The 25245-nt window shown below is 29.5% G+C and overlaps 1 protein-coding gene across 1 annotated transcript; it reads right to left on the reverse strand.

The window, feature by feature from the left end:
- Positions 1-23678: 23678 nt before the first annotated feature.
- Positions 23679-25107, reverse strand: LOC112766301 (dof zinc finger protein DOF3.7). The gene is made up of 2 exons (XM_025812210.3): positions 24898-25107; positions 23679-24537 (listed from the first exon to the last, which is right to left on the reverse strand). The coding sequence occupies exons 1-2, from the start codon at positions 24919-24921 to the stop codon at positions 23851-23853; spliced, it is 711 nt and encodes a 236-aa protein (XP_025667995.1). The 5' UTR covers positions 24922-25107; the 3' UTR covers positions 23679-23850.
- Between the last annotated feature and the right edge of the window lie 138 nt (positions 25108-25245).

A 25245-nucleotide genomic window follows, 5' to 3' on the forward strand; every position in this document is an offset into this window, starting at 1 on the left:
TTTGGAAACTGTGCTTTTAATCAAATAATTTGGGCAAGTAATCTTGCAAATGTCAGGATGCAAAAAGATAATAAGCACACATGTGACCATCTTGAAGATGCGTCTATTATGACCAAGAAATATCTAAAAGATCCACATGGTGGATGAATAAGTCCACATATCTCGCCTTGAATTCTTTCAAGAAATTCAGGAGACTCAAATCCAATCTTTACTGATGATGGCCTTAAAATTAGTTTTCCTTGAGAACATGTAGCACAACAAAATTCACTAAATTTAAGAATCTTCTGGTTCCTTAGTAAGTGTCCCTGGGAGTTTTCAATAATTCTCTGCATCATTATTGTTCCAGGATGACCCAATCGATAATCATGCCAAATTATAAATTCATTTGGATTAGTAAACTTCTGATTTACAATGACATGTGATTCAATTGCACTAATTTTAGTATAATATAATCCAGATGAAAGTGAGGATAACTTTTTTAATATAACCTTTTTATTTGAATCATGAGTTGTAGTATATAACTACTCATGATTTCCCTCATTCATTTTTTCAATATGATATCCATTTCGATGAATATCTTTAATACTCAACAAGTTTCTTAGAGACTTGGTAGACAATAATAGTATATTATTTATTATGAATTTTTTTCCTTCGGAAAACAAAATTATACCTCTTCCGAAACCTTCTATCACATTATTTGAGGCAATAATGGTATTAACATATTCTTCTTTTGGTACAAGATGAGTAAAATATATATTACTTTTGAGAATGGTATGTGAACTTGTACTATCCGCAAGACAAACATTTTCATTATATATCCTTGTCATTTTTTTCAAAGACAAATAATAATAGTGCATTATTTAACCGTACATGCATAGTAAATTTGTATTCTTGATTGGAATTGTTTTGAAAAAAAGCATTGTTCATAAAAATAGTGTCATATACTAAAATTTTATTATTATTATTATTATTATTATTATTATTATTATTATTATTATTTTAAAACTTCACACATTTAGTAATTTCAAATTCATAAATATAAACATAAATATTTTATTAAATATTATTTATATAAATCATACTTAAAATTCAAATATATAGAAAATAAAATTTAATAATAAATTTGTTACATTATTTATTTACATAAATACTTAACAAACTTAAATATTAAATTTTTTCGATCAAATAGCTGCTAATATTTCCTTCAAATCCTCAAAAAAAATCAGATATTTCATAATGAGTGATGTAAATTTTAACAACACCCTTTGAAATAATATTTGTCTCATTTTCTTTGTTATCTTTCTTTAAAGATACTTGATAAAGATCAACTAAGTGCCTTAGGATACGATAAGTGACCAATGGCCTTTTCCACCACAACGAAAATATTTATTCTCTATTGATTTATTTTGTCCATTATTTCTTTATTTATCCTATTTCTGATAAGATCATTTCTTATGAACATAATTTTTCTTTCTTTCATAATTTTTTTTGTTACCAAAACCTTGTCATTTACCTCTTTTTGGGATTATGATTTGGCGCATTTGTTTCAGGAAAAGGGGCAGCGCCAACTAAGCGCGCTTCATGATTTCTTAAAAATAATTCATTGTTACGTTCTGCAACAAGAAGGCAAGAAATTAGCTCAAAATATTTTTAAAAATTTTTTTTCTCGATACTGCTACTACTGGAACACATTCGAGACATGAAAGGTCGAGAAAGTTTTCTTTAACATGTCATTATCATTTATCTTTTTCCCACATAATTTCTTCGTGAGGTAATTCGGAACATTCTTAAATTGTATTCATTTATGGATTTAAAATTCTGTAGACGCAGTGTGTCCACTCATATCGGGCTTTAGGAAGTATCACTGTCTTTTGATAATTATACCTTTCTTCAAGGTTCTTCCATAGATATATAAGATCTTTGTGAAATATTCATTTTTCAATCTTTCGTCAAGATGACGACGAAGGTAGATCATAGCTTTGGCTTCATCCTTTTGGAATGCATTATTTTCAACTTTAATGGTATCTGCAAGATCCATTGAATTAAGATGGATTTTGGCATCTAGTATTCATAATAAGTAGTATTTTCAAATATATCAAGAGCATTAAATTCAAGATGAGAGAGCATTGACATAATAAAAATTTAATTTATTATCCGAGTCTTCTTAAATTTTGATTAAAGTCTCGTACTGATAACGTATTGTGAAATAAATAAATAAAAAAAATAAATATAAAATAAAGAAGTGTAAATAGATAACTCTAGTATTAATATTCCCCACAATTAATATCTCAATATAATAGAAATGATTCATATATTATATATCGTAGCATATAAAAAAGGGAATGTGTTTGTTGTTATTGCTGTGTATTATTCCTTAAATTTTCAAATGTAATTAACTTCAGTCTTGACTTAATCGCCCAAATATTAATGAACGGCCCTTCATGCATCCTTATCACACCACTCTTTATTATTTTCTAATTTTATTTTTAATATTTTTATTTTTCAAAATTTTATAATAAAAAAATAAAAACATGAGATGAAAATAGATGTTTTTATTGTACTTTTTAAATATAAAATTTTAATGAAAACACAATCACACATAATATAGATTTTTCATAATCATTTTATATTTTTATACATATTTAGAGAATATATACAATAACTCACTCTTTTTTGTTTAAAACCTTTTGTAGTATATAAAAATGTAAAAGTGCATTTAGTTTGTGTTTTTTGTTTTACTTTTAATGTTTTCTGTTTTAAGAATTTTGTAAAAAAAAATAAATAAATAACAAAAATAATAAAATTGTATTTTCTGTTTTTATCTCTTATTTTTTCTTTTTTCTTCATAAAATTTTAAAAAGAAAAAATACTAAAAATTATAAATGAAAATAAAAATATAAACCAAATCCACCTTAATGTAATTTATTTGTGTGTTCTTAGTAACACTCGGTTAAAAATATCAAAGTAGATAATGACTTTGAGCTTTTATGCATTTTATTTAATGGCATTGAAAATTTAACAGCTTATTTAACTTGAGGAAATATTTTTTGTTTTTATTTTTAATATTTTAATGTTATAATTTTATGAAAAAAAAAATCAACACGGTGAAAACAAAACTCTACAGTCTATTTGGATTGTAAAAATGCTTTTCAGTTTTAACTTCAATATTTCTTATATTAAAAATTTTATTGTATTTACTTCTTTTTTCCAATTAATAAAAAAAATTAAAACACTAAAAATGAAAATATGAAAAATATAAGATATTAAAGATGAACATAGAAAAAGATTTTACCAAAAAAGAAAAATCTTCTTTATATAGCATACCCGTCTTTTATTCCTAGAAAATTGTTCTTTGGATTTTGATTTAATTAAATTTTAAAAGTTAGTTATTTTAGTCTTTAACTCTTTAATGTTAATTTACTCCATTAAATATTTAGGGTTAGTTACTTTTTTTGTCCCTAAGGTTTGAGGTGAAAATCAAATTCGTTTTCGATCTTTTTTTGTTATTAAAATCATCCTTAACGTTACAAAACATTATAAAATCATCTTTTTGTCCATAAACAATATTTTTTGACAATTTTACCCTTTAAACAAAAATAAAAAATATTAAAAAAAATCACCCCACCCCACCCCCTTACCCGGTTACCCCCACCCCACCTCTTATCCCTACCTAAAACAGGAAAAAAAAAAACAAAAAGACAAACAAAAGAAGAGAGAAACAGGGGAAGAAGAAAGAAAAGGAAAGGAAGAAAAGGGAGGTGACGGCGAGGAAGAGTGCGGCCACCACCGTCGCCGTCGTTGTCGCCATTGTGTCGTGACTAGAGAGAGAGACAAAACGAGGAGATGAGAGAGAGAACGAGAGAAGAGAGGAACAGAGGGAGAAGAAAGGAAAGGAAGAAGGAGGAGGTGACGGCAGGGAAGAGTGACAGCGGAGAGCTGCTCTGTCGGCGTCGAGCTTTTGGTGGTGAGGGGCTCTGCTCTTCCTCCTCGTTCGATCTGTCCTCTCCTCAGCTACAGCTGCGATGGCGACCGCGAAAGTAGTAGCTTATGTGCCGTCGCTTCTTCCTCCTCTTTCCTTCAACCGCAACGGCGACGGACGGCAGCAACACCACCCCTCTTCTCTAAGTTTTTCTCTTCTCTCTTTTTTCTCTCTTTTATCTTCTCGTTTTTCTGCGTTCTCTCTCTTGAGTTTGAAGGATTGAAATTTAGAATTTTTTGTCTTGAATTTCCAAGGATTGCTGTTATTGTTGATGAATTTTTGAATCTGAGATGTTGATTCTGTGTTAGTTTTGTTTATTTTTTTGAAATTAAAAAAATAGTTAGTATTATTGTTGTGATGAATTTTTAAATTTGGATATAATATTATTGTTGATTCTATGTTGGTTTTGTTTCATTTTTTTGAAATAAAAAAAATTGTTAGTATTGTTGTTGTTGAAGATTTGGGTGGAGAGAGTGGAGTAGGGAGGAGGCTGAGGTAGAGGCTGAAGTAAACAATGGAGTGAGGAAGGTAAAGGAAAAAGACCTCTCCTCCTTCATGGGAGCTCCTCTACAGTTACGAAAGCAGGTTCCAGAGGTTAGAACGGAGAAACTTAAGCGGCGCCAGCGAAGAAGCAAAAACTAGCACTAGCATTAGTCCCCAGAAGTTATCAACAGAGGAAATAGTAAGATTGGCAGGAATAAGGTATGTACAATACTCTTCACAATGGCAAGATAATTGGTTCATGCCAATGCATCCTTATGCTCAAATTGGTTTCATGATTTTGTCTGAAGAGGAAAATAGGGACATTGACCTTGCCCAATTTCTCCTAGCTTCAGCTGATAAGATTGGGTGCCAACAATTAGAGTGTGCAAATTCATTACTCCTTCAATGTCAATGGAATTCATCAAATCTTGGGAACACAGTTCATAGACTCATTTTTCATTTCTCTTGCACACTGAAAGAAAGGCTGAATAAAGAAGGGGATGAGAAAGGGGATGGGGAGAGAAGAAAAGGAAGAGATACGGGAATGGGGGAAGTGTTTTGTTTTTATTTTTTAATATTATTTTTATTATTTATATTAATTATTAAGGGTAATTTGGTAAAAAAATAAAATTAAAGTAAAAAATGACGATTTTATAACGTTTTATAATGTTGAGGATGATTTTAATAACAAAAAAAGGTCAGGGATGATTTTGATTTTGGTCTCACACCTTAGGAACGAAAAAAATACTTAACCCAAATATTTACGTACAGTCAAATAATAATGATGTGACACATCTAGTTATATTAACATTTCAACTGGTTATGTCAATCTTAACTTAACAAAATGATACTTAACATACAAAACAAAACAACCATGAAAACTAAAATAAACTATTTTTAAACTTTATAAAATCATAAGTAAAAATGATTTTTTTTTATAGAAGTTAAGAGCGACTCCAATGGCAAAAATACTTGGTTTCTATTTTATTTGTGTCAAAAAAAGAGACTTTTATTATTGAAAGACTAAAGAGAAACAAGGAAAGAAAAAGTGAATCCCTCTTCCTGCTGAGGAGGGATGGAGAAAAAAAGATAATTTTTAATATTAAAAAATATAAAAAAACATCCTTAAAAATTTAACATTAAGCAAAGAAATTATTAATAATTTATTATTTTGTATTATTTCAATAACTAATATATGAATTTTTCATATTTTATTTTATTGTCATGTTATTATTATCAATTATGAAATTATTAAATTTGATAATTACATTTTAATTTTTTTTTTCAAAAAAATTAGATACTTTATTCCTTTCAGCAAAAAAGAATACAACCGTCCAAATGTGACTAGTAGAGACAAAAGAAGAGAGAACCAGTAGACTCTCCAAGGTTCAGACACATAGAGCATTAAGACCCAGTTAATCATCCTTCTCGCGAGGCCATCCACTTCTTGGGAAGTCTTGGCACCCTGCCCTAAGACGTAGTCGTTGCGAGACCGCCATATACACCAGTAGTAAATCCCCGATGATACTAGGTTCTGCTCTTCAGTTGGGTTAAAAATTAAGTGTTTCTTCTTCGCCTCTCAACACTTGAAGAACAGATTTTTCTCTTCGCCAGCAGTAATACCACAGTAAGGGATCCTATTCCACACTTCTTTAGCTTTCTCACAAGAGAATAGGCAATGTATGATGATTTTCGTGGCTGCGTGACACCGCGGGATGGTAGCCAGTTTCGAGGGGATCCTTCGGTGAAGCAGCTCCATAGTCGGAAGCCTTTCATGCTGAGCATGCCAGAGAAAAAAGAGGATTTTTGGTGGAGCTTTAGTCTTCCAGAGATCACGCCAAATCCCTTGTCTTTGCTGGAGATGTGGATGAAGTTCAGATGGTTCGTGGTTGAAGGTAAAAGCTATTCTGTAACCAGAAGAGACTTCATATTTACCTGATTTGTTGAACAACCAGGTAAGTTTATCCCTGTGTTCCCCAATTTTTGTTGCTAAAATTTGTTGGGTGATGGCTGGTGGAAAAATTGAGGCAATGAGCTGTTGATTCCATTCGTTGTTTTCATGCATCAGGTGACTGACCTGTGAGACAGGTTGATTCGTGGCAAAGGAGTTTAACCTGATGGGAAGGGTAAATTGTTGCTGAGGCGGAACCCATGGATCAGAGAAGATGTTCACCTTAGAAGCAGAACCTATTTGCTAGATTAAGCCTTTCTCGGTGACCTTTCACCCTTCCAGAATGCTTCTCCAGCTCTAGGACCATAAGTTTCCTGCCTCTGCTCTCATAATATCTGTATAGCGAAAGTACTTGCCTTTTAGGATTCTAGCCAATATCAAATTAGGCTGTGTTGCTATTCTCCAGCATTGTTTGCCTAGAAGTGCCAGGTTTTGTGCCTTCAAGTTCTTAAATCCCAGGCCTCCTTCCATTTTCGGCCTAGTCATCATATCCCAACTGACCCAACTAATCCTCCGTTCCTCTCCCTTCTGACCCCACCAAAAGCAAACTAAAATACCGTGAATTTTTTGAATTAAAGAGTCAGGCAGTTTGAAGCATGATAGGGTGTAGATAGGGACAGCTTCTCCCACCCCTTAATTAGGACATGTCTCCCTCCAACTAAGAGTAGTTTACGTTTTCAACCTTCAAATCTTTTTCGAACTCTGTCTTTAATAGCCCCAAATGTTGCCTTTTTTTATCTCTCGATTATAGAAGGTAGACCCAGATACTTATCTTGGGCCCCAATATGTTGGATATTTAGGTTCTCAGCCAGTAGGCTTCTGGTATTCTGGGGGGTGTTTTTACTAAAGAAAATAGCCAACTTATTTTGGTTGACTGTTTGTCCACTAAACCTTTCATAATCACCTAGTAGATCCAGAATACTATCACAACAGTTAGGAGACGCTTTACAAAAGAGGATAGAGTCGTCTGCAAAGAGGAGGTGGTTAACAGTCGGGCACCTTCTAGTGATTTGGATCCCTTGTAAGCTCTTGTTTTGCTCTTCTTTGTGTAGCAGGAAGGAGAGATCTTTCGCACAGAAGAGAAAAAGATACGGGGAGAGAGAGTCACCTTGCCGGATACCTTTACTTGGCCTGAAATAGCCAAATGGTTGACCTTCCACAACAATTGAGTAAAAAACAGTCGTAACAACCTCTTTAATCCACCCAATCCATCTTGCATCAAACCCTAGTCGTTCCATCATAAACCAAAGAAAAGGATACTCTACGCGATCGTACGCTTTGCTCATATCCAGTTTAATTGCCATCTTAGCTACATTCTCAAGTCTCTTCATTTTTAGGTAGTGCATAACTTCATGCGCAATAAGAACATTGTCCAAAATCAGTCTACCTTTCAGGAAGGCACTCTAGTTCGGACTAACTAAGAGATTCATAAAGTGTTGCAGTCTATGGACAAGAATTTTTGAGATAATCTTATAGACTACTGTAGAGAGGCTAATGAGTCTCACCTGGGACATGTCTTTGGCATCGGAAACTTTAGGAATAAGATAGATCTGGGTATGGTTGAAGCTCCTAAGTAATCTGCCTCCTGTAAAAAAACTCTTCACAGCCGAGAAAATATCTCCACCCACACTGCTCCAAAATGTATGAAAAAACTTAGATGTAAATCCGTCATCCCCGAGGCGCTCTATGGATGCACACTAAATGCTGCTCTTTTAACCTTCTCCATAGAAATAGGTCACAGAAGTTTCTGATTCATACTTGGAGTTACCTTCGATTCAAACTCTTCAAAGTCCTGGCTCGGATCCTGAATAACAGAGGCTGAGAAGATACTTTTCAAGTAATCCTCAGCTACTTTCGCAATACCCTCATTTGTGTTTGCCACCACCCCATTTTCACCAACCAAACTCCAGATCTTATTACTACGGCATCTGACTTGAACAAATTGGTAGAAGAACTTGGTGTTGCGGTCCCCATTTTTTAGCCATTTTATTCTTGACTTGTCTTTCCAATAGCTTTCCTCATTTAGGTAGGCCACCTCGAGCTGCTTTTCAATCTCCAGAACCTGCTCACCCCCTTGAATTCCAGAGGATCTCAGATCTTCCAATCGGTCCTTGAGTTCCCGGATTTGTTGTAGGAAATTTGACCGAGAAGTTTGCTGCCATCGCACGAGTGAATGTCTGCATTTCTTTAGTTTTTGGGCAAGAATAAACATAAGGGAACCCACAACTTTCGCTTTGTACGACTCCTCAACTATTCCCCTTACCTCAGTATTCCAACACTATCTCTCCTGGAACTTAAACCTGTGTTTTGTTTTCTCCATAGGAGGATTAGAATCCAGCAGTAAAGGGGCATGATCTGAGCCATCCTCTTGTAGTCTTACTGTAGCTGTAGGATAAGACTCACACCACTCCAATGTTGCCAAGACCCTGTCAAGCCTCTCTTGAATAAGCTTATATCTTCTCCTTCTATTTGACCAGGTGAATGGTCTTCCAACCATTCCCAAATCCAGTAAACTATTGTCATCTATAAAGGAATTGAATGCTGTCATAGAAGGTTCTGAAGTCAAACATCCACCTTCCTTTTCTTGGGTATTCTTTATAGCATTAAAGTCACCAAAAATGATGGTTTTTCCTTGAAATTGTTGCAGGACAGGTTTGATCTCTTCAAATTGCTGAAGTCGGATCTGTTCTATGCTGCTAAAATGAACACCAATTAGTCTCCATTCCTCCTGCCTAGTAACATCCATCCTTAATTTTTGCAGCAATAAAGAAATCACCCAAGTTTGTTACTACCACCTTAGTGCCCTTTTTCCATGTCAATGCTAGGCCACCTGCTGTGCCATTAGGATTGCACAGAAATCAATCACCAAAACCACATGCCCTTAACTTGTTCTCCACACGACGAGGCTGATTTTTTGTTTCACAGATGAAACCAACCGCGGGGAGTGGGATCTACAAATTTATTTAAAATTATGGAATGTCAGGGGTCTCCTTAAACCCCGACAATCCCACGTTAGAACTCTCATGGCTCTTGGGGCACCGTTTGACGGCCGGTGCCCTCCACCTCTTCAGGAGTGTTCTGGATCTCTTCCAAGAAAATTCTTTCTCATTGAATCTTCTCTTCACCCCACATTTGATGTGAGGACCCTCTGTTTTTCTTCGTGCTATCTGCTTGATCTTGATTCGCTCCTTTTTTAGTGTGTTAGTTTGATCAACATTTTGAACCTTTTCTACAGCCATAAGGGGTTGCGCTCCCTCTTATGTTTACTTGGTACTTGATAAGGTTATGTCTACCAAATTCGCTCCCGATTCTCCATCAAAGAGTTGCTCTTTGAATGAGAACTAGTCACCTCTGGGGCCATTTTGTCACCCACCGTTTCTTTCATAGAGAGACCTGAAAGGCTATTAAGTAACCAGCTAGGCATAGATTTTTTCTTCGGTTTCTCCCCTTGGTCATTCAGGTTAGAACCAGGCACATTATAACCATTGCATTCAACTTCAATCCTCCTACCCATCTGGTTAGCTTTTATCCCATCCCCAATTTTGTCTTGCCTCACTGAGTTCATTGTTGAATCCGTAAGGAGTAATTCACACTCCTTTGGCTCATGCCCTATCCGTGCACAATAGGTACAGAATCTCCCAATTTTTTCATACCCCACACCAATTTCAACAGCCTGTTGATCAGGGCCAATCATACAAAGGTGATATTTGAATTTTTTTGATGCATCTATTTCTACCCTTGCTTTTATTATCCTGGAGTCTCCACCCTTCATTTCATAGAAGCCAATCTCTATAACCGCACCAATTTTTTCAGCCAATTTCCTTCCAACTTCTACAGTTTTATAGCATTCTGGCAAACCCCAGAATTGAGCCCATACTGGGAAGCCTTGCATCTCACTTTCCTCCCTTCGATCAGAGTCGTTCCATCTCCTCACATGAAGAACATAATCTTTAAATAGCCATGGAGAACATTTTTCAATCCGCATCAGATCCTTGTCATTGTCAAAGAAAAATTGAAATTTGTTACCTCCTCTATCCGAGATTCTGAATCCTTCTGGTCTACCCCATATGGTTCTAAAAGCGTTCTCCATAGTGCCCACAGAAAACTTTTTGTCCGCAAAAACACGGCCTATGAGGCTTTTAGCGCATGCTTCCTTCCCTTTTTTGATGTCCTCTTCCTCGACTAGTACCTCATTGTCACTCTCTTCATCACTAACTGAATTTTCTCCTTTGGCAGTTCTCATCCATGTCTCCATATTCAATTGTATAATTTGATTACTGCACAGTTAAAAAGTTATGAAGAGCCGTTCCAAAGGAACACAGAAATCCTAGCAGGGCACCAATCAACCCTAACAGAGCCATCATGAAAAACCAAATTCTTATTTATTTTGTACTTACTAAAATTGTAACTGTTATTTATTTTAAAATTTTACAAATATTATAAAAAAATAAATTTAATTTTTTTCTAAACAAAATTTTAGATAATATATATATTTTAACACATTATAAAAAATTAATAATTATATAAAATTATTTTAATTTTAATTTGTTCTTTCTACTGGAGAAGAGAGAAACATTGAAGTTGTTATTTATTGTTTGTAACATAAAAATTAATATGAAGTTAATTTTTATAATAAGTGAACCATAAATAAAAATTGAGGAGAATTTCGCACTAAAATGCTCTAAAGAAACAAAAGCTTATCTAAGCCTACTAAAAGTTATTTTAAATAAATTGTGTATGTGTGTGTATATATAGCATGAAAAAGTTTCTGAACGTGGAAAGCAGAAGCTTGCAGAGTTGAGCAATGAAGGAGTCCTTTGAAGACCAAGGATTATTGCTAAAATTGGCCATGCTATTCATTCAAGTTTTAAATGGCCACCTTACTTCATTGAGCTTTATAACTTTATAGTAGGCATGCAGTACAGTCGTGCTGGAATAATATTTCTTGCTGAGGTCCCGACCTGTTATCCTTTTCTCAAAAATAAACTAGCATCTTGGATGTGTATTTTTATATGCACATTATTAAGGATTAACTTAATAAAATAAGTGCATGTTCTTATTAGAGTATATGTAATAAGTGTTTAAAATATGCACAATTATATATTTATTTTTTATACATTCATGTTACATGTATATATTAAGCGACTATTTTGCAGAAATACGTATTTACTATAGAAATTAGTTTTTATTACATTACTGCAAAAAAAAAATATTTGTTTATTATAGATTTAGTTATTTTACTATATATATTTAGTTATTCTAATGGTGGTGATTAATTATTTAGTTAAAAAATATAAAAATTAATATATAAATACATAATAGAAGATTATTAGTATGTATATAATATTAATTTTGAAATGCTACTAATTAAAACGACAAATTATAATAAATCTTTGTTTCCAAATTTCTCGGCTGTTCTTATGTTATACTAGCTTAAGAGTATGTAGGTTCCCATCATGAATAATATGAAAATTTATTATATTACAGCATATTTTTTCCTTCCTTCGACTTCTCAAGCATCTTGAATGTCCCATGGTTAATGCAAGAAACAAATTTGATTTTGGAAGATAAGATTATCGGTGATACTATATAGCGAAAGAGTAATTATAATATAGAAATATCACATAAAATTTTTTCTTATAAGCAAGTGATATACACCTCTTTATTATCATTCATTTTTGTAGTCATTAATGTTCTTTTCAAAATCAATTTCAATTTTTCTCAAATCAAAGCTCTAACATCCCTCTATTAAAATATAATTTTTCTGCAGAAATTATGGATGTTAAATTTAAAAATTTTAACCACTTCTATTATACAACTCATATTTTATATATAGACTATTAAAAAATAAAAAAATAAAATATAAAATATAAACAAAAATTAAAAAATAAATTTTTAAAAATCATTATTAACTCATCATATTAAAATCAATAAATAAGTATACATATGAATATTAAATAAAATAATTAAAATAATGATCTATTAGTGCACATATGAGATAATTTGAAAAATACAATAAGACGCATAGTTTAAAATTTGGTAATATTAAATTTATTAATCATAGACACTATGTATGAAATTATGAATATTATGAGTACAAAATTATGGATGTTATTAATATAAAATTATGAATGTTATCTGTATAAATTTATGGATGTTATGAGTAAATTTATCAATTGAATAAATTAATTTAAGAATTTGATATTTTTTTAAATTTAATTATGATAAAATTTAAAAACATATGTGTTAACTTAATAGTTACTTATGCAATAACTAAAAAATAATATGTGTATGGATATGTAATATCTAATAAATATGAATTTAATTTTTAGATATTAGTTGTATATAATTATGGATGTTATGTATATGAACTTATGAATGTTATGTGTATGAACTTAGTTAGTACAGTATAATTATAAATACACATAAAAACAAAAAAATTAAATCAGTTTATTACCATATCTCATCAAAGTTATTGTGGTTTTTCATATTTCAAAAATGGGTTTACTGGCAACAATCTCATTGGGTGAATCCGTCTGTTATTCAAATTATTCTTCAACTCCTTCTGACATAGGTGCTGTGTTAAGGTCGAATTCAAATGTCATATTATTTACAATGATAAAGCGACTTCTTGTAAATTTTCTTGGTCTATTCCAATTGTATTTGTAATTGAACTAGAGTTGTAATTTTTGGTCTTTGAAAAAATATACGACCTTCACGATTCTTTTAACAATAATAAACCTATTAAACAAGGCATTTGCATTTGCTAACTTCCAAAATGATAATAAATGAAACAAAGAAATTAAAAATCAATTATAATTAAAGTCATTTAATGAATATTATTATTACAGGTCTTTATTATTAGTAATATTTATTGTATTCTTAAATATAAAATTCAAATTATAAAAAGAAAGTAATGATTACAAGAATATTTAATAATTAATATCATTAATAAGTGGAGCGGATAAGAATATGATAAGTGAATTGATAAGAGAATAAAATAAAAAATTAAAATATTATTAAATTATATAAATAAAATAAATTTTAAAAATTTTTGACTAGTTATGGTCGAAAATTTGTTGTTACCGAACTTTTTTCTAAGATTATATATTGAGAGAAATTAAAGGAGGGTAATTAAGGCCATTGTTGTGAATGTACCTTACAAGCTTGACTTGAATTAAAATGGTTGCCGAATGTAACGAAACAAGTAGGTACGAGGCAATCCCGATGGTGTACATTTGTTAGCATGATTCCGTTAGAGAAATGAATGATGCACCTGCGCTTCCACATATATGGTCCCGCACCTATGTTAAATCATTACCCTTTCTGTCCTTTTATGTAATTTGGGCCATCTCCATAGTACTACGTTAGAACCAAAACCCTAATGTTGGTATTTAAAAAAGGACCATCATTGGACACCATGTCTAGGGTTTCATCATATATATCTATCTATCTTATTACATTATTCGCTTATAAGCTATAGGAATCAGAATTTCATCAATATCGTCGGTGATGCTAAATCAAATCTTATCATATTTTCAAAACCCTAGAAATACGACACTCGCTCTTCTAGGATATAACCCACGCAAAAACATGTTGCACATTCTCCTACATATATAATACTATACTAGCTGCCTTGCTATACCAAGATTTCATTGTTTTCATTTCTCAATTCTCATATATATATACTCATAGTATATAGATCATGCCTTGTGCTTTAATTTGCCTTACATCATGATTTTAATTAATATACTTTTCTTTAATTGGAGATTGCTGCTTGATATCGTGATAATTATATTTTAGACAGATTTAATTTATCACATGCGTATTCATCATCAAATAGAATATGTGTCTAACCATGTAAATCCAGTTTTAAATTATAAAAAAATGATAAAAAAAAAACTAATTTTTAATTAATCAATATTTGTTAATTTTAAAGTTTAAGTTTATAATTTATAATTTAAAATTTAAAAAGTTAAATAAACAAAGTAATTATCAACTATTGTATTTTTAGAATGGTGACTAAAAAAATGTAAACCCTAACATTAAATAATTATCAAATTTTGTATTATTCGATGCAGTTATGATATTGTGGTCGCGATCACTTACTATCAGGGACAGCTTAAAAAAATAATCTTGTAAATTTTTAATTTCATTTTTAATATAACAATTACATAAAAAAAAAGGGGCAATGTACTTAAATAAATTAATTGAGTAAATCCTTTATCTATATACATGATTTGGAAACTGATTACCTGAATGTGCATTTTTATTATTATATAATCCGTGGGAATTAATCACGGTTTCAAATTTCTACATAAATTGTTGGAGGCTAGGACGGATTATAGTTGAAGAACGTTGGCCATAAACCGTGGCTGCTCTCCACGGTTTATTAAAGAAAAAAGCTAGCATAAACCATGCTTGATCTCCACGGTTTATGAAGAAGAAGCCATGTACGTAAACCCTCCTGGCTACCATGGTTTACATGTTAGGTAGTATAAATATAGAATTCGTGGGTAGTTATCACGGACCGTTTGTGCCAAACCAAAGTGAGTTGCACCTTGGTGGTTCAGAGAGTTTGAGGGAGAAGTTTGAAAGTTTTGGTGAGATTTGGGTGGTGGAGCCATGGAGGACGAAGCTCGCTTATACCGGCTAAATGGTGTTATCCACGTGGTTGGATACATCGACGAAGAGGTTATTATTATTATTATTATTATTATTATTATTATTATTATTATTATTATTATTATTATTATTATTATGAGTTGCTAGCAGTAGTAGTATCATTATTACTATTATTATTTTTATTACTATTATGATAATGGTAGTTGTTATTATTATTTTTATTTTTATTAGTATTGGGAGCTGTCAGTATTATAATTATTGTTATTGTTAGTAGAATTATTTTTGTTGGTATTGTTATTATTCCTATTATTTCCTTATTGTTATTACTATTATTAGAGAAAATAGAAAACCAATGTCGGTATGTAATAATTTTTTCTAAATTATATTTCATGTTATTAGTATTGGTCATATATTGAGGGATTTTGTTACCCACATTTTGCCGCCTATATACTAGGGTTATTAGCGGTGTTAGGAGACAACAGAATATGCGTTTACATGATCGGATTATACTATATCTGCAAGATGGTGTTCTTCACATCTGACAAAGTGCTTGATGAACTTATTAATACACTGAGTAGTTCTCTGTCAGTGAACTTCACACCATATTTTTTGCTTCTTTGGATTTTTCCAGAGCAATGCACTAAGACAAGAAAACTCTCTTCCTCACTTGCCATAGTGACAATGATCTCTTCAGCAGCTTGAATGTCACTCACATATATATAGAATTTCTCTCCTCATAAACCGTTGCAGCTAACAAAGGTTTATGCCTATTGAAAGTCCTTCATAAACCGTTTTATGTACATTTGTCTCCCTTAGTAAACCGTGGTAGCTTGCCACGATTTATGATCCATCTTCTTCAAACGTAAACCGTGTCAAGTAGCCACGGTTTATGTATAAACATGAAACTGTGGTTGGCTCCCATGGATTACATAATAATAAAATTGCACATGCACGTAACCAGTTTTCAAATCATGTATATAGGTAAATGATTCACTCAATTAATTTATTTCAGCACATTGCCCTAAAAAAAGACAACAATATCAATAATATATTATAAAATACTAATAATTTATAGTGTTTTTAGTTAAAAATTAAAATTATTACATATCTTATTAATTAAAATTAATTCTTTTAAAACTATTGAAAATTTTTGAACCACTTAAAAACAAATCATAAACTATTGGTATAGTATTCTTATAGAATATAAAATACAAATGTCAAAACAAAATGATAACTAAAATTAAATAAGTTAAATAAAAAAATATCTAAGGTACAATATAATTACTAAAACATAACTATGTAAGTCATTAATAATATTCATCATCATCATCTTTCTTTTTTAGAATTCTTCTTCAACCCGGTCGTCGTCTTCTTCTAAAAAAGAATTAAAAAAATTATATTATTTTATTTTATATGTCATCTTCTTCTATGCAATTGTTCTTTAACGTTGTCGTCGTCATCGTTATCTTCTTATTCTTTCAAAAAATAATAAAAAAAAACCGTAACACTCTATTTTATATGTTACGTTTAAGAAATTTAGGTGTCAAAATAAAAAAATTATATGTCATGGTTAAAAATTTTGGTGTTATTTTTTGTTTTATATTTTTTCCAAACAACTCTTCCTCCTTCTTCCCTTTCTTGTTTTCATAATTTTTCTTGTTTCACATTCTCATCATTCTTATTGTTTTACCCTCTAAAAAGAATATAAATCGAAAAAAAAAATCAAACAAAAAAAAGAGAAGAAATTATACAACTTTTTAACGTTGTTGTCGTCATCGTTATCTTTTTATTCTTCCAAAAAATAATAAGAAAAAACTGTAACACTCTATTTTATATGTTACGCTTAAAAAATTTTGGTGTTATTTTTTGTTTTATATTTTTTTCAAACAACTCCTCCTCCTCCTTCTTCTCTTTCTTGTTTTCATAATTTTTCTTGTTTCACATTCTCATCATTCCTCTAAGAATAATATAAACGGAAAAGAAAAAAATCAAACAAAAAAAGAGAAGGAATTATACAATTTTTTATTTCATTTTTTGGTTTATCCTTTTTGACAATAAACACAGAAACTAAAAAAAAACTATAACTTTATAAATAAAAATACATAAATTTTGCACGAAGAAAGAAGAAAGAAGAAGAAAAAAAATTGCAACATTTTATTTTATGTGTTGCAGTTAAGAAATTTCAGTGTCAAAAAAATTATTGTGTCATGATTAATAAATTTCGGTGCTATTTTTCTATTTTATGTTTTTTCAAACTACTCCTCCTCCTTGTTTTCCTAGCTTTTTATTTCACACTTACGTAATTCTTATTGTTTTAACTTCTAAAAAGAATAAACAAAAACAAACAAAAAAATTATGTAATTTTTTATTTTATTTTTTAGTTTATCTTTTTCGACAATAAATAACAAAATTTAAAAAAAAAGAAGAATAAAAAGAAAAAAAAACTGCAACATTAAATCCAAAATTAAAAAAAAAATTAATGTCAAAATTAAGAAATTTATGTATCATAGTAAAAAAAAAGTGTGATTTTACGTGCATATTTATAAACAAATTTTGTTAAATTTTGACTAATTTAATTAGACTTAGTTAATAAAAATATTTAAATGTATAATAAAATTTTTTGCTTTAAAAATTCTTCTTTTTTCCCGCTTTCGTTCTTGTGATTCTCTGTTATAAGATAATTACCTGGTTAATGTACCACATAATTATATCTTGGACTATATTGGATGTACAACTGATTTGTGTTTTATGGTATTCATGGCTTCTGGCCCTCTAGTTGGAATTGATAGAGCAATTGGCAGCACGGTGTCGGTCTGTGATTCTTTTACCCTTTAGTTTAATATCACATCAACCAATATTGTTTTAAAGCTAGCTATGCTCTTATAATACAATTAATTAGTTAAGGAATGTTATTCATTTTTCAGTTTTTTTTTTTAAGTTAAAAGTAGATATTTTAGTATTGATTTGAGGTTTCAGTTTGGAAAGATAACTAAGTAACCTTAAAAGTTTAATTATTGTTCTAACTTACTTTGGAAATTAAAGTGATTATTTCATTTTATTTGTAGTTGAAATGTTTATTATTTATTTTGTGGGCAGGATAATTACATACATCACGTGAAAAACACTACTTTAGATAATTCTGAGTTATCTACTTATCTTTCAATTATTTTGTTAGATATTTTGATGTTTTTTTTTTTTTTTTTCAAAGTGTACTAAGAGTAGTCTTTGAGTTAATATTATATACCAAGTATAACACAATGTATCGATCGACCTAGTTAGATTTGTGTCTTAGCTTAGTTAAACTTATCTGATTGATCATTCAAGACTGTTAGTTGTTCCATCTATCTTAAATTATATATATGAAATTTTATTTTTATTATGAATTAAACTTTCATATAAAAAATATGAATTTAGTTTTAATGTACTGATAATATTAAATATTTTATAATCTAACTACATTATTTATTGTTTTAGATGATCATTCACGCAGTCAATATAAAATTAAAGATAATTATTTTTTATAATGTAACGTTATGTAATTAAATGTGACTATAAAAAAGTTTGTTGTGACGTTTGTAAATGTGACTATAGAGAAGTTTGTTGTGAGACTAGAAATAATAACAATAAAATGTTTGAGCAAATTGTTTTAATATATCTATGTCACATTTTTTCAATCAGAAAAAATCACGACTTTAGTTTAAAATTAATGTTTTTGTCCGTAATAATATTACGAGAATATAAATCTTTTAAAATTATGTTATTTTTGTCATGACATTATATATTATAGCACAAAAAATTTATAGACTTAAACTATTTTTACAAAAAGGTCATAAAGAACAAAAGTTTTTATCGACTAAGAAGAACATAATCTCCGTAGATAACAAAAATTAAATAATAAGCTTTTTAGTTATTATTTTTATGTGAAAGAGTTTAATTTTTTACTAATAATTAGTTTTAACATTTATTATGAAAAAATTTAATGTATATACTTTTACATTTAATTAGGTGTTAAGTCTATTACATAAATAAAAATAATTAATTTTCATATTTGTTATTTAAAAATAATATTTTTCTCTTTATATATATAAAAATATAATTAGTTATTAGTATAAACATTTTATATTGATAGTTATAAAATTAACTCAAAATTAATTTTTTTAGAAATAAGTGAATCTTAATTCTAATTATTAATTACAACATTAATATTCTCTATAAATTATATGTAATAAATATTTGAAAGAAAAGAAGTGAAAATATCGTTCAAAAAGATAAACGGTAAAAATAAAAAATTAAATAAAAAACTAAAAAAAATCTGCATGTAATAATATATATTTTTATATAAATAATATTGTATGATTATTTTTTAATTATATTTAATTATAAATTTAATATATTATTTATAATTTTATTAATTTATTTAAATTATATTATTTTATTAATTTTATTTTTCTATAGTACAGAAAGGTAGAAAAAAATAAAGAATGAAAGAAAAAAGAGAAAGATAAAGAAGACGATGGAGAGAGGGAGTTTCTTAATTTTAGAGAAACATATTTTATTTTAATTGTAATGAAAGAATATCTCATAACACATTTTGATTTGTCAAATTAATAATATAAAATATAAAGGATGAAGTATACTCTTGTCCCTAAAATTTGGCAAAAATTTTAAAAATATCTCGAAGTTTTATTTTATTTCAATTTTGTCCCAAAAATTTTCGATTTATATCAAATATATCCCTAGCGGCTAATTTTTCAAAAAATTTAAGATCAATTCAACAACAATTTCATAAGAATAACTCTCAATACAAGCAAATCAAGCATAATTTTCATGCATTATTGTTAGATTAGTTTTGAATTTTTTGAAAATTCAGTTGTCGGATGTATGTTTGATGCAAATCGAAAATTTTTTTGACAAAATTGAAACAAAATAAAATTTATGAGTATTTTTGAAACTTTTGACAAACTTTAAGGACAAAAAATATACTTTATCCAAATATAAAATATAAGCTATATATAGAGTGGAAAAGATAGAAAAAAATAGAGAAGGAGAGAGAGGTAGATAAGATAATAAAAAAAGGATCGGAGTTTATTAATTTTGAAAAAAAAATATTTTATCTCAATTTTAATAAAAATATTATGTAGTATATTTTAATTGTTAAATTAGTAATATAATAATATAGCTATATTTCAATTTTAATTTTAATTATAATTAAAAAATGTTATATTGTACATGTTAATTATTAAATTTATAATTAGTTATTAATAATGATATATAAGAGAGATAAGATGATTCAAGAAATGAGAAAGATAAAAAAAATGAGAGAGAGGAAGAAAAAATTCTTTAATTTAAAAATAAAATTAATTTTAATTACAATAAAAAAAATGACATGTGACTTATTTTAATTGTAATATTAATAATATAAAATAGATATAATGACCATTGAGTCGTAGTCACGCTAGATTCAATCATGCTTATAAAATGTGATATATGAAAAACGTGATAATATGAAAAAAAAAAGGTTTTATTTGGTGACTATGAATGGTAATAGATTCAAATTTAATTAATTATTCTACTATCTTCATTTTTGTTCACCAACATCGTTGAATATATATTACACGTTAGATCCCAATAGATGAGAGGCAAATAATAATTAATAACGAATTATATTTCATCAAGTGTATAATTCGAATTTTTCTTTTTAATATTGAGTTTAAAGAAGTGTTATCTCTAAAATGATTCATTATATGTGGTGTAACGAGCTGTAGGCCTAGGGATGACACAACTTTAAATTTTTAATTCGTTAAAATAACAAAACAGCGATGTCAATTTTTATTTTCGTAATTAAAAAAAAATAAAACGATAACACACTTTTCTATTTTAATAATTTAAAGAAAACAATAAAATGGTAATGCCGTTTAACAACTTTAAATTTTTTAAAAAATATTTTTTTAATAAAAATATCAATGACGTTTTTTTAAATTAATTAAAAGAAAATTTAGATAACACATTGGTGTCGTTTTATATTTTTTAAAAAGTAAAAAAATTATAATTAAATAAAATTTACGTGAAGTTAAATAATCTACTATAATACACATCTTTCACCAATCTTAAAAAATTTAGCCGTACAATTTTATCTAATAATAATAATAATAATAATAATAATAATAATAATAATAATAGAGTGCATAAGGTGTATCTCTTAGAAGAAGGAAAATTTTGTGCAGTGTGAAGGATATTATTCTGGCACGGTTATCAAGAGGAATGTTTGTAGGACCCCTCCCACCACCCACTGGTGAAAAAGGAGTCAAGCTCTCCAGCTTCTTTGGCTTTCAATATAAGAAAAGGAAGAATGAACAAAAAGAAGGCCATGTGGGGATATTTATCATATATGTATAGTGATATAATTAATTATACACAAAGATGGTTGATTAAGCCTTTAGATAGTTAAGACAAGGCAACCCCACTTTCAACCAAATTAAATTCACCGTATAAAACTTTCCCACAAAAGATTATTTTCTCATGGTGGACGACGAATGAAGAGCTCAAATCAGAAAGCAGTTTTACATCCTAAGCTAACCGTACTTATATATTATATATAGGAAAAGTATAGGTAAACAATGAAAATATTAAACAATATAAACAATAGATATATCAGATGTTCATTTTACTAGTGTATGGATGGTTATTTTAATATTAAAATTTAGAGAGTTAAATTAGAGGTGTAGTGTATTTTGATTTGATTGGTGGTTGTTCATATTGTTCAATAAAATCATTGTCCCCTAGCATTCCCCTTATATATATTCTCATTAGTTATTGAGCTAGCATTTACTTTGTGTGTATATATAATTATATAGGAAAAGTTTAGGAGGTTAGTAACTTTTGTGTTTTTTGGTCAACACTTAACCATTAAAATAAAAGTGAGTGATCTTTTATTATTAGATATAATTTCACACCATTAAAAATATTATTGATCACCAATTAATGATTACAAAATACCAAAATTATTAACCCCTAACATTCCTCAATTATATATACGAAAAATATTATCAGGCATGTATATACCGATGCATAGTGAAAATACGTATCGTGTATTGTGTACTTTACATGAAAGAGAGAATTTTAAAAACCACTACTTAACCAATAAAAAAATTAGTAATTCTATATCATTAGATATAATTTTATATTATTAAAAATATTAATAATAAATAATTAATAACTATAAATCACAAAATTTATTGATTCTGTAACACTCTTCTAAATGAAAACCACCTATAATTCAATAGTAATGTTAAGAAATTAATATTATTATAATAGTTAATTTTAGAAAACATTATAGAAAGTTGCCAAATAAATTTAGTATAAAACTCTTTTACTTAAGATGATCTTTTATTGGATTTGATTTTTTGAATTTTTTAATTGAATTTTAAATGTTTTTATTTTTAAAAATTTTAGATATTTTTTGTGTTAAATATTTGCTTAGATATGTAGTGTTGGTTTTTGACCTTTTTTTTTTCTTTTTTTTTCGTTTAAAATACTCGAATTTGAGATTTATTATGGAAGTGAAAATAAATATGTAGAGATCAAATCAATTTTTAATTAGAATTTATATAGATTATTATTAGTACTATTATTAATTAAACGAAAATATTTGGTAACAAAAAAAATCAGTCAAAAACAGCCATAACTTATCTTATTTAGTATTTATTAATTATTGTGATAATTAATTAATACTAAATAAGACAAGTTTTGACTGTTTTTTTTTTTATCAACCTAACATTATCCTAATTAAAATGGGTGGTAATAAGTATATTAGAGTGTTTAGAAGAATATTTAGGGTTGATGGGTGGTACGAAACAAATCGCACATTACTGTCACTTTAGATCCTATTTGGGTTGCTTCGTTAACACTGAGATCTTCTTCTTTAATGGAAGAATCTGAAAGAGCAAGACAGTACTGTGTTAAGATCTGACACTTCTGATCGGTTGCCAAACCAAAGAAGAAGAAGAAGAAGAAGAAAGATAGGGAGACCACTTTTGCTGTAAAGGATTTGACAGCCATCATTCCAACTCACTTTTATGTCCCAAACATTACACAATATATAATATTTTATATAAAGTAATTTATTAATTAAAACAAAAAAAAATGTGGATTATCCCAAATTCACAACCGAATTTACATATATATGATAAGATTAACACTGATTATTAGGTGGTGTACTAAGTACTAACGCTCCTCTTAACCTTAATTAAAAATGAATCTTAGGTTATATATTCGTGACCGACGGAAAAAATCTGTTCTCTCTCTCTCTCGCTTGTACCAGCTGACAATAATAATGAAGAATGGATTGACGGTAATCCTTTGAAGGTAAAAATTCAGGTGTAGTGGACTTCACGTTGTCGACTTCAGGTGAAGTTGATACTTGAGAGCCATTGTCGACTTCAGGTGAAGTTGATACTTGAGAGCCATTAAATAATTTAACTGATTTTTTCATTTAACGATTTTCAGGTATCAATTTCACGTTAAATCGACTTCACCTGAGTTTTAACCTCCTTTTGAATGCTGTTGCAGAAGCAAACCGCGAGCGAAATTCTTGGTTACACAATACTTGATTGAAACAAGAACCGAAATATGAGGTATGGATTAGTAATAAATAGAATTAATTAGTAAAGCATGCATAGTTGCATACCCTTTTTTTTTTCAAAATAAAGTGACAAACACATCCACTCAGGAAATTAAAATTAAAATGAAAAGTAAAAAGAAAATGATTCCCCATTGAATACATATATAGGAATAAGAAAGCAAAGCAATTTGACTACCATGATGCTCCACCTAGCATGCCATTCCAAAAGCCAGCAGTAGTTGAATCAGTTCTATTGGTATTCTTTTCCTCCGAAGAAGGAAACAAAACCCTTGCACCACCACCACTCTCAAACCCTTCTTCAAGACTAAAGTTAAGTCCACCAGATTTGATGAACTCTTGCATTGGAGCACCAAACCCTGCCGTACTATACATTGTAGAATCCGAAAGCGACATCGGCATAAAAGAATTCAATCCCCTTGAAGTATTAGTAGTAGTATTGATCCCACTTCTCAGAAACTCCGTAGCAGAATCGTCATGATGAGGATGAGGAGGGGGTGGTGGTGGTGGATATGCTAAGTTAAGATCTTGTCCTTGATGGATGATCTTTGGGTTCTTATTAGTTAAAGATGATGATGGAGGAGTGGAGGAGGATCTCTTGTTCTTTCTGGAACCGCCGCCAACGGGAACGTTTCTCAAGGAACCACCTTCAGTCCAATACCTTCTGCAAGTTTTGCAGAAGTAGCGTGGCTGAGAGAGGCTGTAGTTGTTGTAGTAACAGAATTTTGTGTTGGTTGAGTTGCACCGTGGACAGTTAAGTGCTTGATCCTTCACTGGCCTTGTTCTTCTCTCTAACACCGAAGATGATGAAGAACACGCTTTTGTTGACGAACCTTCCATTGCTTTTACCACTCCTATTCCCTGTCCAACACACACAAAAGAATCACACAATACATAAACATAAATTCATAACTTTGATTATTTATTATCTTCAAGACTGAATTTAGTGGAAGGAGCTCTGAGCTGATCATCTCTCTCAGAAAAAGTGAAAACTTTATTATTTAATTGCAACACAAAACTAAAAAATTAATAATAATCAGTTAATCACCAAAAAGACTTATACTATAAATTTTATGGTTTTGAAAAACTAAATCACAACCACCTCATCAGAAGTAACTAAATTTCATGTAAGGGAATTAAATTAAAACGAAAAGGAAAAAAAAAAAAAAAAAAAAAAACAAGGAACAGAAAAAAGGTGTTTGCTGGTATGTGTGTGTGTACCTGTGCCCACTGAGCTGTGTCCATGGATTTTTAAGAGTGGAAAAAAGGGAAAAGCTATGGAGTTCTCTGAGAGAAAGTGAAAACACCCAACTTTTCGTTTCTTTTTTTTTCTCTTCTTTCTAGAGAGAGACTGGTTTGTAAAAGCAAGTGTGGAAGGAAAAGCTTAGAGAGGGTTGTGGGATTATAGTGGTGGTGGTTCCATTATGTGTTGGCCAACTAGCTGTTGCTGTATATTCAACATAAAGGGGTAGCATAGTCTTTTCACACATCCTTTTCATCATACGCACTATATCATATTTCTCCATGCATTATATTTTACAAAAAATTATTATTATTACACTAATAAAA

Source organism: Arachis hypogaea, chromosome 17, assembly GCF_003086295.3.
Source record: "Arachis hypogaea cultivar Tifrunner chromosome 17, arahy.Tifrunner.gnm2.J5K5, whole genome shotgun sequence".
NCBI lineage: Eukaryota > Viridiplantae > Streptophyta > Magnoliopsida > Fabales > Fabaceae > Arachis > Arachis hypogaea.